At 36.4% G+C, this 11,354-nt stretch overlaps 3 protein-coding genes across 3 annotated transcripts; 1 reads left to right on the top strand and 2 right to left on the bottom strand.

The window, feature by feature from the left end:
* Positions 1-2,568: 2,568 nt before the first annotated feature.
* Positions 2,569-4,194, top strand: LOC111204331 (small polypeptide DEVIL 1-like). Its single transcript, XM_048751977.1, has one exon. The coding sequence runs from the start codon at positions 3,114-3,116 to the stop codon at positions 3,246-3,248; it is 135 nt and encodes a 44-aa protein (XP_048607934.1). The 5' UTR covers positions 2,569-3,113; the 3' UTR covers positions 3,249-4,194.
* Positions 4,195-4,844: 650 nt separating this feature from the next.
* On the bottom strand, positions 4,845-5,983 carry LOC106433151 (very-long-chain enoyl-CoA reductase). Its single transcript, XM_013873997.3, has 2 exons — positions 5,519-5,983; positions 4,845-5,427 (listed from the first exon to the last, which is right to left on the bottom strand). Exons 1-2 carry the CDS (start codon positions 5,855-5,857, stop codon positions 4,951-4,953), a joined length of 816 nt encoding a protein of 271 aa, XP_013729451.2. The 5' UTR covers positions 5,858-5,983; the 3' UTR covers positions 4,845-4,950.
* Positions 5,984-7,236: 1,253 nt separating this feature from the next.
* Positions 7,237-10,499, bottom strand: LOC111204307 (protein NSP-INTERACTING KINASE 1). The gene is made up of 9 exons (XM_022698685.2): positions 10,094-10,499; positions 9,850-9,982; positions 9,696-9,767; positions 9,475-9,618; positions 9,309-9,380; positions 9,160-9,219; positions 8,991-9,088; positions 8,757-8,906; positions 7,237-8,487 (listed from the first exon to the last, which is right to left on the bottom strand). Exons 1-9 carry the CDS (start codon positions 10,209-10,211, stop codon positions 7,424-7,426), a joined length of 1,911 nt encoding a protein of 636 aa, XP_022554406.1. The 5' UTR covers positions 10,212-10,499; the 3' UTR covers positions 7,237-7,423.
* Positions 10,500-11,354: the final 855 nt, after the last annotated feature.

The following is an 11,354-nucleotide window of genomic DNA, read 5'->3' as shown; positions in this document are numbered from 1 at the left end:
AAGATACGGCCTAATGATACTTAAATCATGTTCAAGTTCACTGTTACATCTAATAATTTGTGTGCAATAAACTATCAATAAGAAAATTAATCACATCAGCATTAGTCAGGGGGCAAGAGATAAACAAGTTGTCTGGATTATGCCAAACAGTAAGCATGCAGTCACGCTATTGTCACGTGTTGTTGGCTCTACATCATATCCTTCGCCACCTTTTTAATTTACATTTCTCGATTATATTTTTTATTGTTTAATAACACAAGTATTTTACTATTTTGAACGGGTGTACAAGTGGTTTTTACAGAAACAGAAAGTTATTTCAAGTGGATTGGGAAACGAGGGAACATCATGAACTTGGGAGAAACAATTCATGACTTGTCTCTGTTCAGTTATTTTTTGCTTCAAAAATATTGCCTCTTTTGGTCGGCCAAAAGCATTACATTATTGATAAGTCCTAGTAACTTTTTTTTGCTTTATAAGTCCTAGTAACTTACTGGTATTAAAATGTGTCTTCTGAATTAACTGTCTTCTGAAAATTCAAACTGATGTTTTTTTTTTAACTTCTCAAGGACTACATCAAAATATATATGGGCAGATAATCATAGATACATTGCGCGTTACCCAACGCACTCCCAAAAGTTTTCTCTCAACCCTAATCTTCCTCGTTCTCGAATCGTCGACTTCATCCAGCCTCTCCGGCGCCGTTAGGCGGTGTGAGAGGACCACTTTCATCCCGCGAAGTCCATCTCCACCTCTTTCCTATGTTGCTACCCTCTTTGTCTATCCTCCTTGCTCGGTCTTCTGGATCTGTAGGATCTCCTCATTCGGATAGTCGGGTATCAAAGGCGTCTCTGGTTCCTCTGGAACTCCAGTGAGGCTAGTCAAGTCCGGGTTATCATAGGGAGCCTTGGGTCTTCCGGTAGACGCTGATTGCGCTCGATCTGGGTCAGATCTGAGATCCGAGACACGCCGGAGCAATGGATGCGTCGCTGCCGTCCCGTTCCTGCCTCACCGTCTCGCTCCAGTCAGCTTCCTCTAACGACTTGCTCCAAGGTTTCGTAGAGCTCCTCCTCTCAGTCTGAGTGAACTGTGGTAGCGAGGTGTACCACTGAGGACCTCTGTCCCTTAGTCCAAGAATCAACAACCATGACGGTCTTACGTTAATCGTTTGGCTCCTCTTTTTGCTCCTGATCTTTGTTTAGTAGGGTTTTGAGGACAACCCGAAGTCACGGAGTCACCTGCTTCTAGCCGGAGCCTTTATCTACCAGTTGAGTCGTCTGTTTTCAAGGAGCTTCTATACTCCTTCAGTGCTTCATTCTCGTGTTTCCTTTGCTCTGACAGCCTCTCTGATGTAACATCGATGTCTCTGTCGTTCTTATGTGTCGCGTGGCCGGAGGGAGCCAACTTACACCGCCTACACTTGACCGTAACTCGGGCTTCGTTTTCTGTGGTATTGACTCGGGATTGCTTCTCTGTACTCTGTCGAGATAGCTAAGGTTTGATCGGTCGACGTCCTCCTCCTGTGGTGCGCCAGGGTGTTTGCCAGCCACCGCCGTTGAAGCCTGCTGGAGCCACTTCGGTGAGTGTTCGGCTTCAAACCTCGTAAAGCTATACTCTTGCTTGATGGTCGATCCATATAAGCAAGAAGTGCATTGGTTTAGGGAGTTTAAATTGTTGCCTTTCTTGTGCTAGTTTAATCTATTAACTTCATGCTTTCCGTTGTTTGGAAGTTTGGACTTAATTCTTAGGTTCTTAGGGATTTTTTTAAACTTTTTGCGGTCCTTAAGAATCAAATTAGCTGTCAAAGCAAGCTATGGCTGCAAGCTTCTTGTAACCAAATCATCATTTCTAGTAATGAAATTTACAATTTAGCAAAAACAAAATATATGGGCATAACATCTAGTTGAGATATGTCCACCAAATTTTGACTGTCTATTAAAACTAAATACAATTACATCCGTATATCATAAAGTTCGGTTTTGAAAAGTACGTATGAAAAATAGAACTAGTGTATGGTGACCACTGAGTAAACAGTTCCCCGTATATTATTATGATCTGGTATATTGAAATTTAATTAATTAAATTGGTCAGCAAATTAAAGAAACATGTCTAATACATTAAAAATATTAAGTTGTATGGTTGAGAACTGGAGACTTTGTAGCAAGGCCAGGTTCAAGTTATGCTTGATTGCATGGTGGACCACGAGAAAAGACACGTGGTATTGTGTTTTACATGCACTTAGTTTGATAGCCGTATTAGTTTGGTTCAATTGACAAAACTAATGAGCCCAAGTTCCAATTTTGTTGGGTTTGATGAAGTCAATAATATATAATTATCTGTTTTTTTAAGTTTATTTAAAGATTTTGTTTTTTTTTTGAAAAAAAAATAGATTAAACTCGGATCTAGTAAAGACACCGACCTAACGCCGGGTGGATGTAGAACCCACGGATAGACTCTCTCATGAGCATTCAAATGAGTCGAAAGCAATAGTCTATATCCGTGTGGCCAACGGGGTTCAAACCGTTTCCCTCGAGCGTCACTAGACTACCACCACTGATTTTTATTTAAAGATTTTCGCATATTTAATTTTGCTTCTAATTATATTAGTGCACTTTAAATTTATACACCATATTCGAATCTCTCTAGTTAGTAGAAATAATTTAATAGGATTAAAACTGAGATTTTGTTTGATCATCTGCATTAAATACAGTTATTTAAAAAATATAATCATACATATATATATATATATATTGTCTCATATTTAATAGGATCATTTTTGGTTTTATATAGTGAATGCAAATATATTTTATATTTTATAATTAGTAATTTGTATTGTATTTTGGATGATTGATGTGTATATAATATTGACTGAAAATGTAACCATGCATGCATGCACTTTGTTCCCTCTATATAAACACACCTTCACAAGTGAATTCTCCTTCAAAGCAGTTCTCTTCTATCCAAAGCGCTTTCTTCTATATCAGTCTAAAATTACCAAAACCAATATTGCGTTTTAGCTTACTTCTTAAAAAGACAGAAACAGGTCTCATAACCTACGATAACTGTTCACCCATTTTTATATCAAATTGTGTCAGATTACGGAAACAAAGAGGGTCATGATGAGCTCAGAGAGATCAAAGGAGAAGAAGAGATCAATATGTAGAAGATTGGGGAAGTATATTAAAGAACAGAAGGGAAGGATTTACATCATCAGAAGATGTGTGGTCATGCTCCTTTGCTGGCATGATTGATCGGAAATAAAAGTTTTCGAACCGTGCCAGGTTCAAATGTATGTATGCACGTACCACGCGTTGAGTATGTGTGCATGTGGGTTACTAAATGAGGGAAGAGTAGTGTTAGAGGTAGGGTGAAAACCGGTTTGCTTGGTTTAATTTTGTGAGTTCTACCGAATTGTATATATAGTGACCTCAACCCTTTCGTTGGTTGTTTTTAAACTAATATTTACATTATGCAATGGCTTATATATTGATTCATCAATATTAAGGTACTATATATCGTATTCTATAATGTGATATCAGATTGTCTAGAGATGTAAAATATCAATATGATAGATTTGGATTCGAGACCACTAGTACAACCATCACTGTTGATTATAAAACTACTAGTTATGAAAATGAGATCCAACCATAGGTGTGTCAAGAAAATAAAAGAGTAATATTTTCTTTTAATGTCTATAATGATTCTCGACCATGTATCTGTTACCTCGTCCATGTCCCTCTTTCTTATAAATTTGTCAAAAACTTCAAATTATTTTGGATGCAGTAAGCCATTCGAATGAGTGACTGGAATCCAGTTTACGGCAAATAAACTTTTCGTGTGCGACAATCAAAATAATTGAACAACTTGGTACCAGCTAGCTCAGCTCCCAACTGATACCACATAGTCATAACCAACAGTCTCCACGTTAGATTCGACATACCTCGTGAATTTTCAACTCAACTTGTAGCTTCTCCCAAGGTCACCCAAGAAAACCTAATTTTGTTGAATGGTTGATATTTTCAATCGAAATATTCAATATATCTCACCGGTTTACAATTCTAAACAATGCCATGTAGAGGCGGCTTAAAAAGAGACAAACGGTGCTACCGTCCGAGCCTAACCCAATGTTTCTCCTATATAATAAAAATTAAAGGTTCTGATTATGTATTTATATTCTTGTACAACTTTTAAACTATGTAAAACAAAATCAGATCTTTATCTTTTGTTTTCATCACAAACTTTACAAAGATATTACTTATAGAGTTTTTAAATATATTTTAAAACATAAATTTAGGTGTACAAATTTTTTTTTGCCTTATGGCTCACCAAAATATTGATCCGGTTATGATGTCATGGAGTGGTTGTCGGTACTGGATAAAACCGAATGAAAAATTGGCTTTAGCCCACAAAAGTTTTTGAAAAAAATTATATATATAGGGTTTCAAAATTTTTTTTGAGGCCTCCAAATTTAAGAAGAATTTTTTTTGAGGCCTCCAAATTTAAGAAGAATTTTTTTTGAGGCCTCCAAATTTAAGAAGAATTTTTTTTATTTGAAATCTTTGATAAGTGGCCTCTTAAGTCTTACGGCCGGATGGAGTTGTGGAGTTCTTTCAGATAGCTTATATCGCATCGTTTCATTTAACGGGTTTCATCGAGGGGTTTAACGTTTCCTTGAAGGTTTAAGTCTGATACGTCAGTAGCTGCGAGTTTTTTAATGGTCCGTGGAGGTTTACTCATATTAACATGCGTGTTGCTTGCGATACTTTAAAATTCGAATGGTAGCCCAGTAGTATTATTTGGGCTTCAAAACAATGGCCCAATAACATTTACTGTTTCTTGGGTTCGTCTTAAAAATCGTAAACGTTTATTCCTTTTAAATCACGAACGTATAAAATGTAAATTTGACAACAACAAAAAAAATTCAAGAACAAGAGTTTGGTAATAGAAACATGTCTAGAATACAAAAGGAATAAGAGCCTTGATATGCTTAGGGAAGTCATCGAACTTGGAAAGATACCATCTTCTCGTAGCATAGCTCCGACCAATGAGATAGAAAGTTGTTCCCATGGCGAAAGAAAACGAGTAAATGGTCTGAGAAACCATAAAGAAGCTCCAAAACACAATGATCTCGAAGAGATAGTGAGGGCATATGACTGTATTAAACAGACCTCCTTTTGGTATCTTGTACACTTTCTTCCCACCTTCTTCGTTCCTCAGCTTAGCTAGCAGAACATGGTGATAGAGATTCCCAACGATTCCCACCACAAACATGACAATCCCGAGGAGTTTCAGATCCAAATCTGGCTCGGTTAGTCCAAGTGTGAAGCTTTGGCTGTATAGCATCAAGACCGTTGATGAGAAGTAGCTGCTGGTTATGATGAAAGCTGAGTCTACAGCCATCTCTCCGCTGTACTTATGGATGAACATAACCTGTTCGATGAAATGCGTTAGAGAGAGGAAACTTTAAAATGATGAGCATGAGGTGTTCGAAGAAATGCCTGAGAGAGAGAGAAGGGTTTACCTCGAAGATTCTTTTGAGGAAATGGAGGGCAAGTGCGGATTTGAGGAGAAGGAACCTGAGGTCATCGGAAGGTAAGAGGAAGAAAGAAGCTGCGGCGGCTAGGAAGGCTGGTGTGTACAGCAAAAGCATTCCGATTCGGCTGGAGAAGCTGCCGAACCTGTGCTTTTGCGGTTTTGGTGATGCTGATGATGATGATGATGCGAATTTGGAGTATTTGAGATGGTTTCCTCTCACTTCCGACCAACCGATCTGCGCAAGAGCGGCTAAACCCACGACGCTCATAGTGTTGAGCAATATTGATGGAGGTGGTGGATACACAAAAGTCATCGCCATTTCCATTGTTCTTTGTAAGAAGAAGAAGATGTTTCTGCAATATTGAATGCTTTATGTCATCTCGAACTCTCTTGTCTTTATAGCCACATTTTTTAATTTTTTTAAAATGATAAAATATTCCAAGTAGACAACGACACGTAACAAGATGCAATTATTCAGATATGGTATGATTTAGCTGTCCTTTTCCTTTGGTCAACGCTTTGATTTTACGATGACATAACGACACACGATGGTGGAAACATATAAAATTATGGGTGGTAGTAACTATTGACTTTGAATCCTTATGTCATGTGTGAACACACATCTTCTGTAAAATATGTTTCCATTTATAGTTGCTTTTTACAGCCTTCACGCTGTTTCGCGTAGGAACATATTATGAACATACGTGTTTTGTTATCTTATTGATGGGTCGGTAGTGTGCATACAGAATTGCAAAATAATAATAAACCACATTATCAAAATTTGTAGTTCACACTTCAGAATAAAGTTAAAACGCCAATGTATGTATACCAATATCAAAATAATAAGTATGCTAAATGTAAATAATTTAATCCACCAAACGAAAAAAGCTAAAGAATTTGTAGGTATAATCCTTTTTTTTGTAACACTTGTAGGTAAAATCCTATATATCCTAAAATCAAATAAAATCGATAATTTGTAACAGTTGAGCAATACAGAAATAATAAAATAGTTCTAAAGGAAAGCTTCGATGTCCATCTGCACGAAAGAGCATGAATCAGTGATGTCAAAGTTGTTCAAAACCTGGAGCAATAAAAAAACAGACTGGTTAACTCACAAACCAAACCGCTTGGGTTTTGATTTATTTTCAATCAAAACAAGTGTACCTGAGGATGAACTATTCCAAAGTTACCAATATGTTTCCCTTTGTAAATGATGCTAGCTTGTCTACCAGGTAAATACTAAGGTTCCTTTTCACAGATAAGAGCAAAAAAAAAAAAGTTGTAGAGTGTCTGCGTTTGGTAATCAAAGACAAAGTGTAACTTGCAGAAAAGAAGCTTACTTGAGAGCGGTTTATATGGTACCCGGTCTTGTCACCGTTTGGCAAAAATGGGACTCCCATAACTTCCATGATTCTATCCACCAGACCATGTACAAGCTGAATACTACATATTTTTTAAGTATCGTTCTTGGCCAAGAAGATGAATTAAAGAGAGGAAATAAAATCAATATACCTCAAATCCAGAAGTAGCACCACAGTATAGTGCAGCGAGATGGCGGCGATTGGATGCACCAACGTCTTTTGTTTCATCCAATAAGGTCACATCACTTATCTCAAAAATCTTGAAACAACAAAAAAGAAAACAAGTTTTGATTCAAGAGACCTCAGATTCAGCTGACATATTTCATATTTGGAGGAAGTAAGGTAAATCGAATCTAACTCTTAAGTACGGTAAATAAAATTTCTTACATAACACGCCTATACAATTACAGATACAAACCATTCCCCAAAAAAAAAAAACTCTATATTATACAACAACAAAAAGGAACAAGAATCCTTCAAGATTCAAGAAACAAAAACTTGTTCTTCTTCTTCTTCTTCTTCTTAAGATTTCATCTAGGACCAGAGAGTTCCATGGCTTGCGCAAGCAAAGTAGAGTCATCAGTAAGATCAGAGTATCTATCTGAAGATGACATCAACTCATTTACCCTGTTGCTATATTTTGAACCACTCTCTGATCTTTGAGAAGCTTCCCATCTCTCTGCAAGTCCATCACCTTCCAGCATTCTAACAACTTCAGACATTTTCGGTCTATGTCCAGGCAGATACTGTGTGCACAACAAAGCCACTCTCACCATTTCTTCCAACTCAATCTCATCATAGCTCTTATTCTTCAGCAACTGTTTATCCACAAGCACCTCAAGATTCTTCTCTTGATGTATCTTTTTCACCCACTCAAGCATTGCGCCTTTCTGGTTAGCCGCTTTACCAAACTCAAGAGCTCTTTGGCCCGTTACAAGCTCAAGGAGAAGAATCCCAAACCCGAAAACATCGGTTTTCTCAGAGGACTGACCAGTTGAGAGATACTCAGGAGCAATGTGACCCACCGTGCCTCTCACGGCAGTTGTGACATGAGAATCTTGGTGATCCAAGAGCTTAGCCAAACCAAAGTCACCGACCACAGCTTCACAGTAGTCATCAAGAAGTATATTAGCTGCTTTGACATCACGGTGGATAATCTTGGGATCACATTGCTCATGGAGATACACAAGCCCTCTTGCAGCTCCTATAGCTATCTTCTTCCTAATGCTCCAATCAAGAACTGGTTTGGCTTTCATTCTAGATGCTACACTCCCATTAGACATGTAAGGATAAACCAGAAGCTTCTCAGCTTGCGTGATGCAGAAGCCATAGAGTCTTAAGAGGTTCCTGTGAACAGCTAAACTGATCATTTCGACCTCTGTCTGAAACTGAATCTCTCCTCCTAATGCATTCCCATCTTTAAGCCTCTTCACCGCAACCACGGTGTTGTCTCCAAGTATACCTTTGTATACATTCCCATAGCCACCTTTCCCCAATAAGTTCTTACTGCTGAAGTTATTCGTGGCGATCTGAAGCTCCCTGAAACCAAACCTCCTCAAGTTTCCAAGTGAAACTTCCTCATGATAATTCCCATCTGATCAAAACATTATAAATAAACTTTGTTACATATGATTCTTCTAAGAATCATTTGCATTCTTTGTAACAACATTTTTTGTTTCGAATAAATTTAACATTCATTCAAAAAAAAAAAAAAAATTGTTACAAATGATTTTTTCACATATTATTTTGATTCATTTAGGTTTTAAAAGCTTTACAAATATGTAGCACTAGATGCAAAACAGTTTTTTTTGGGTTGAATATAATTAAACGTTCATTACAAAAGAAGAAGAAGAAGTATCAAACCTTTAACATCAAAGAATGTGTTTTGGTTACGTCTTTGTCTCCACCAGAGAAACAATCCAACAGCAATGAAGATCACTGATACAGTCCCAACGCTAGCTCCTACGGCTATTGCCATTTTGTGATTCTTTGATCTACCGGTGTATAAAGGAGCTTAAAAGGAGAAAGCAGTTGTTGGTTAGGTATTATCAAAGATCAGCATAGCTAAAGTTAACTTCAAGTAGTTTGTTAGCTTACCTCCAGTATCATTCAAGTTCATAGACATTGGTATCAATGTAGTTCCGTTGCAGTCTGGCTCCTTACCCGTGGGACAGATCAGTGGGTTCCCAATGATGCTGTAAAAAAAAAGTATTTAAAGTTGATCAAAGCCATAGAGAGAGTGGGACATAGAGAAAGAATCAATCACCTAAAGGTCTTTGCAGCAAATCTTGGGACTGGAGCACTAAGATTGTTGTATGATAAATCGCTGGGGAAAAAATAAAACAGATCAAATCTCAAGTCTCTATTCATGACATGGTTGCTGGTTAATGTGAACTGAAGATTAATTTAGCTTACAGTAAGGCGAGCTGAGTCATATTGGATAGTGACAGAGGAATAACTCCGGAGAGAGAGTTGTTGTTAAGTCTCCTGATGATACACAATATGACATATTAAGATCATAAACTTCCTTACAAACTATACAGTTTAAGAGATATATGAACAACGTTTCTTCTGTTCTTACATGTATTGCAAGCTTCGAAGATAGCCTAGTGAAAAAGGAACTTCACCGAGGAAGAAGTTATCAGAGAGATCAAGAGTCTCAAGCCTTGTAAGCCGACCAAACTCAGAAGGTATTTTTCCTGTTATGTTGTTGTTCTGTAACAGCCTGCAAGAAAAAAAAAAACCCATCAAGAACACACACACACAAAAACTTTTATCAAGCATAAGTAATTAAGTACTCACACGATCCGAAGATTTGTTAAGTTGGTAATGCTTGGAGATAATGTACCAGATAAGTTCTGACTAGGTGTGCCCCTGTAATAAAATTCAAGTAAACATACATGAACTTGCTCACTGATATAATAAATGAATTATTAATGTAAAATTTGAAACTCACAAGCCAATGACAAAGTTTTCTGAAGAACAAGTGACCATTGTCCAACTACAAGGATCAACAGCATCTCTATCCCAGCTATCAAGAACACCATGAGGGTCATGTAATGATGCTTTTATGTCCATCAAAGCTTGCACTAGAGAAAAATTTCATTTGCCATATTAGTTTGGATCAAAACGACAAAAGGGAGTAGAAAAAAAAACTAGAAAACTGGAAATTTTGTTGCTAAGAAGTGAGACTAAGTTACCTTCAAAGTTAACTCCATTAGAAGAAAGCAAACCGTTTACAGATGTGAGAAGGTATAAGAATCCCAAGAGATAAACCAAGGATCTTCTCATCATCATAACTATAGTACTGCTCCTCATTGTTGAAACAGAGATAAAGGAATGAGCAGAAAACAAGACTCAGTTTCCAGATAATTTGGTTTCTGATGGATAGAGACTAGAGAGAGAAAGAGAAAAATAGATTGGAAGAATCAAAACACCAAATCTTTATATTTTTTCTTTTAGATTGCTTACTATGGCAGAAGAACCCACTTCACCAAAAAGCATAATCTTTATTGAAAAGAATTATTATTTTATGTGTCAGAAATGAAAAAAATAAGGAAAAGATATACAAGATTCATTGGTAGTCTAAAGTGAAGTTCATAGCATGCTTGTCGATAAAGCTTGTGTGTGTGGGGAGACCGTTAAAAAGGTAATAAAATTATGTGAAAGATGTAAAAGAATATTAATATTTGCCCATATTCTTGTAATGGACAAGGATAGTTAGTAGAGCAAATCTAATCTGAATACAAATATCAAAAAGAGTAAAGCAGGAAATTATAATATTGTTCTTTTGCTAGCTGCCACTCTGTCATGTTTTTGTCTATCAGTCTTATAGTTTCTTGTTTTGTTTTAAAATATTTATCTCATATTCTTTTAAATTTATTTCACATATATTTACAGTATTTAATTTATTTTTATACAGTATATGAATTTCATGAAAAAAAGTTAAGTGGGTTTCAAAGGAATTGTTAAAACAAAAAAACACCGATGACTGTCATGTTTACATCGCTTGGCTATAAATATGTATATTATCTATGGACATACATTATGTGTTTACCTCAGTATATAGTAATATTTTTACATGTAGTCGAACTTTAAGGTTAATATGCTTTGAGAATGTGAGAACTTCGATGAGAGGAGTATATTGAAAAAGAAGATGAAACTAGGCTCAAGAAATTTTATACTGCTTGTTGATTTTGTTGCCCACTCAATTTTCAGCATCTTTGTCTTCTCGATGTGTGGAGAGACGAAGTAATCAAACATCTTAAATATATTGTTGGCCAAAATTCAATATAATTTTATTGCATACATATTTCTTTCTAGTGCGACAACTGTTAGTATAATACCGTTTTACAATGTAAGTAGTTTAGGCTAAAAATAGTAATATTAATAAAGTTGATACTTTTTTAAAAGTAGTGTTTAATTAATAAATTAAAAAATTATAAAAAGATTACACTATTT

The sequence above is a fragment of the Brassica napus genome, chromosome C3 (genome assembly GCF_020379485.1).
Source record: "Brassica napus cultivar Da-Ae chromosome C3, Da-Ae, whole genome shotgun sequence".
Taxonomy (NCBI): Eukaryota; Viridiplantae; Streptophyta; class Magnoliopsida; order Brassicales; family Brassicaceae; genus Brassica; species Brassica napus.
Note: the sequence above shows the minus strand (reverse complement) of the source record. Positions and strands in the feature narration are given on the sequence as shown.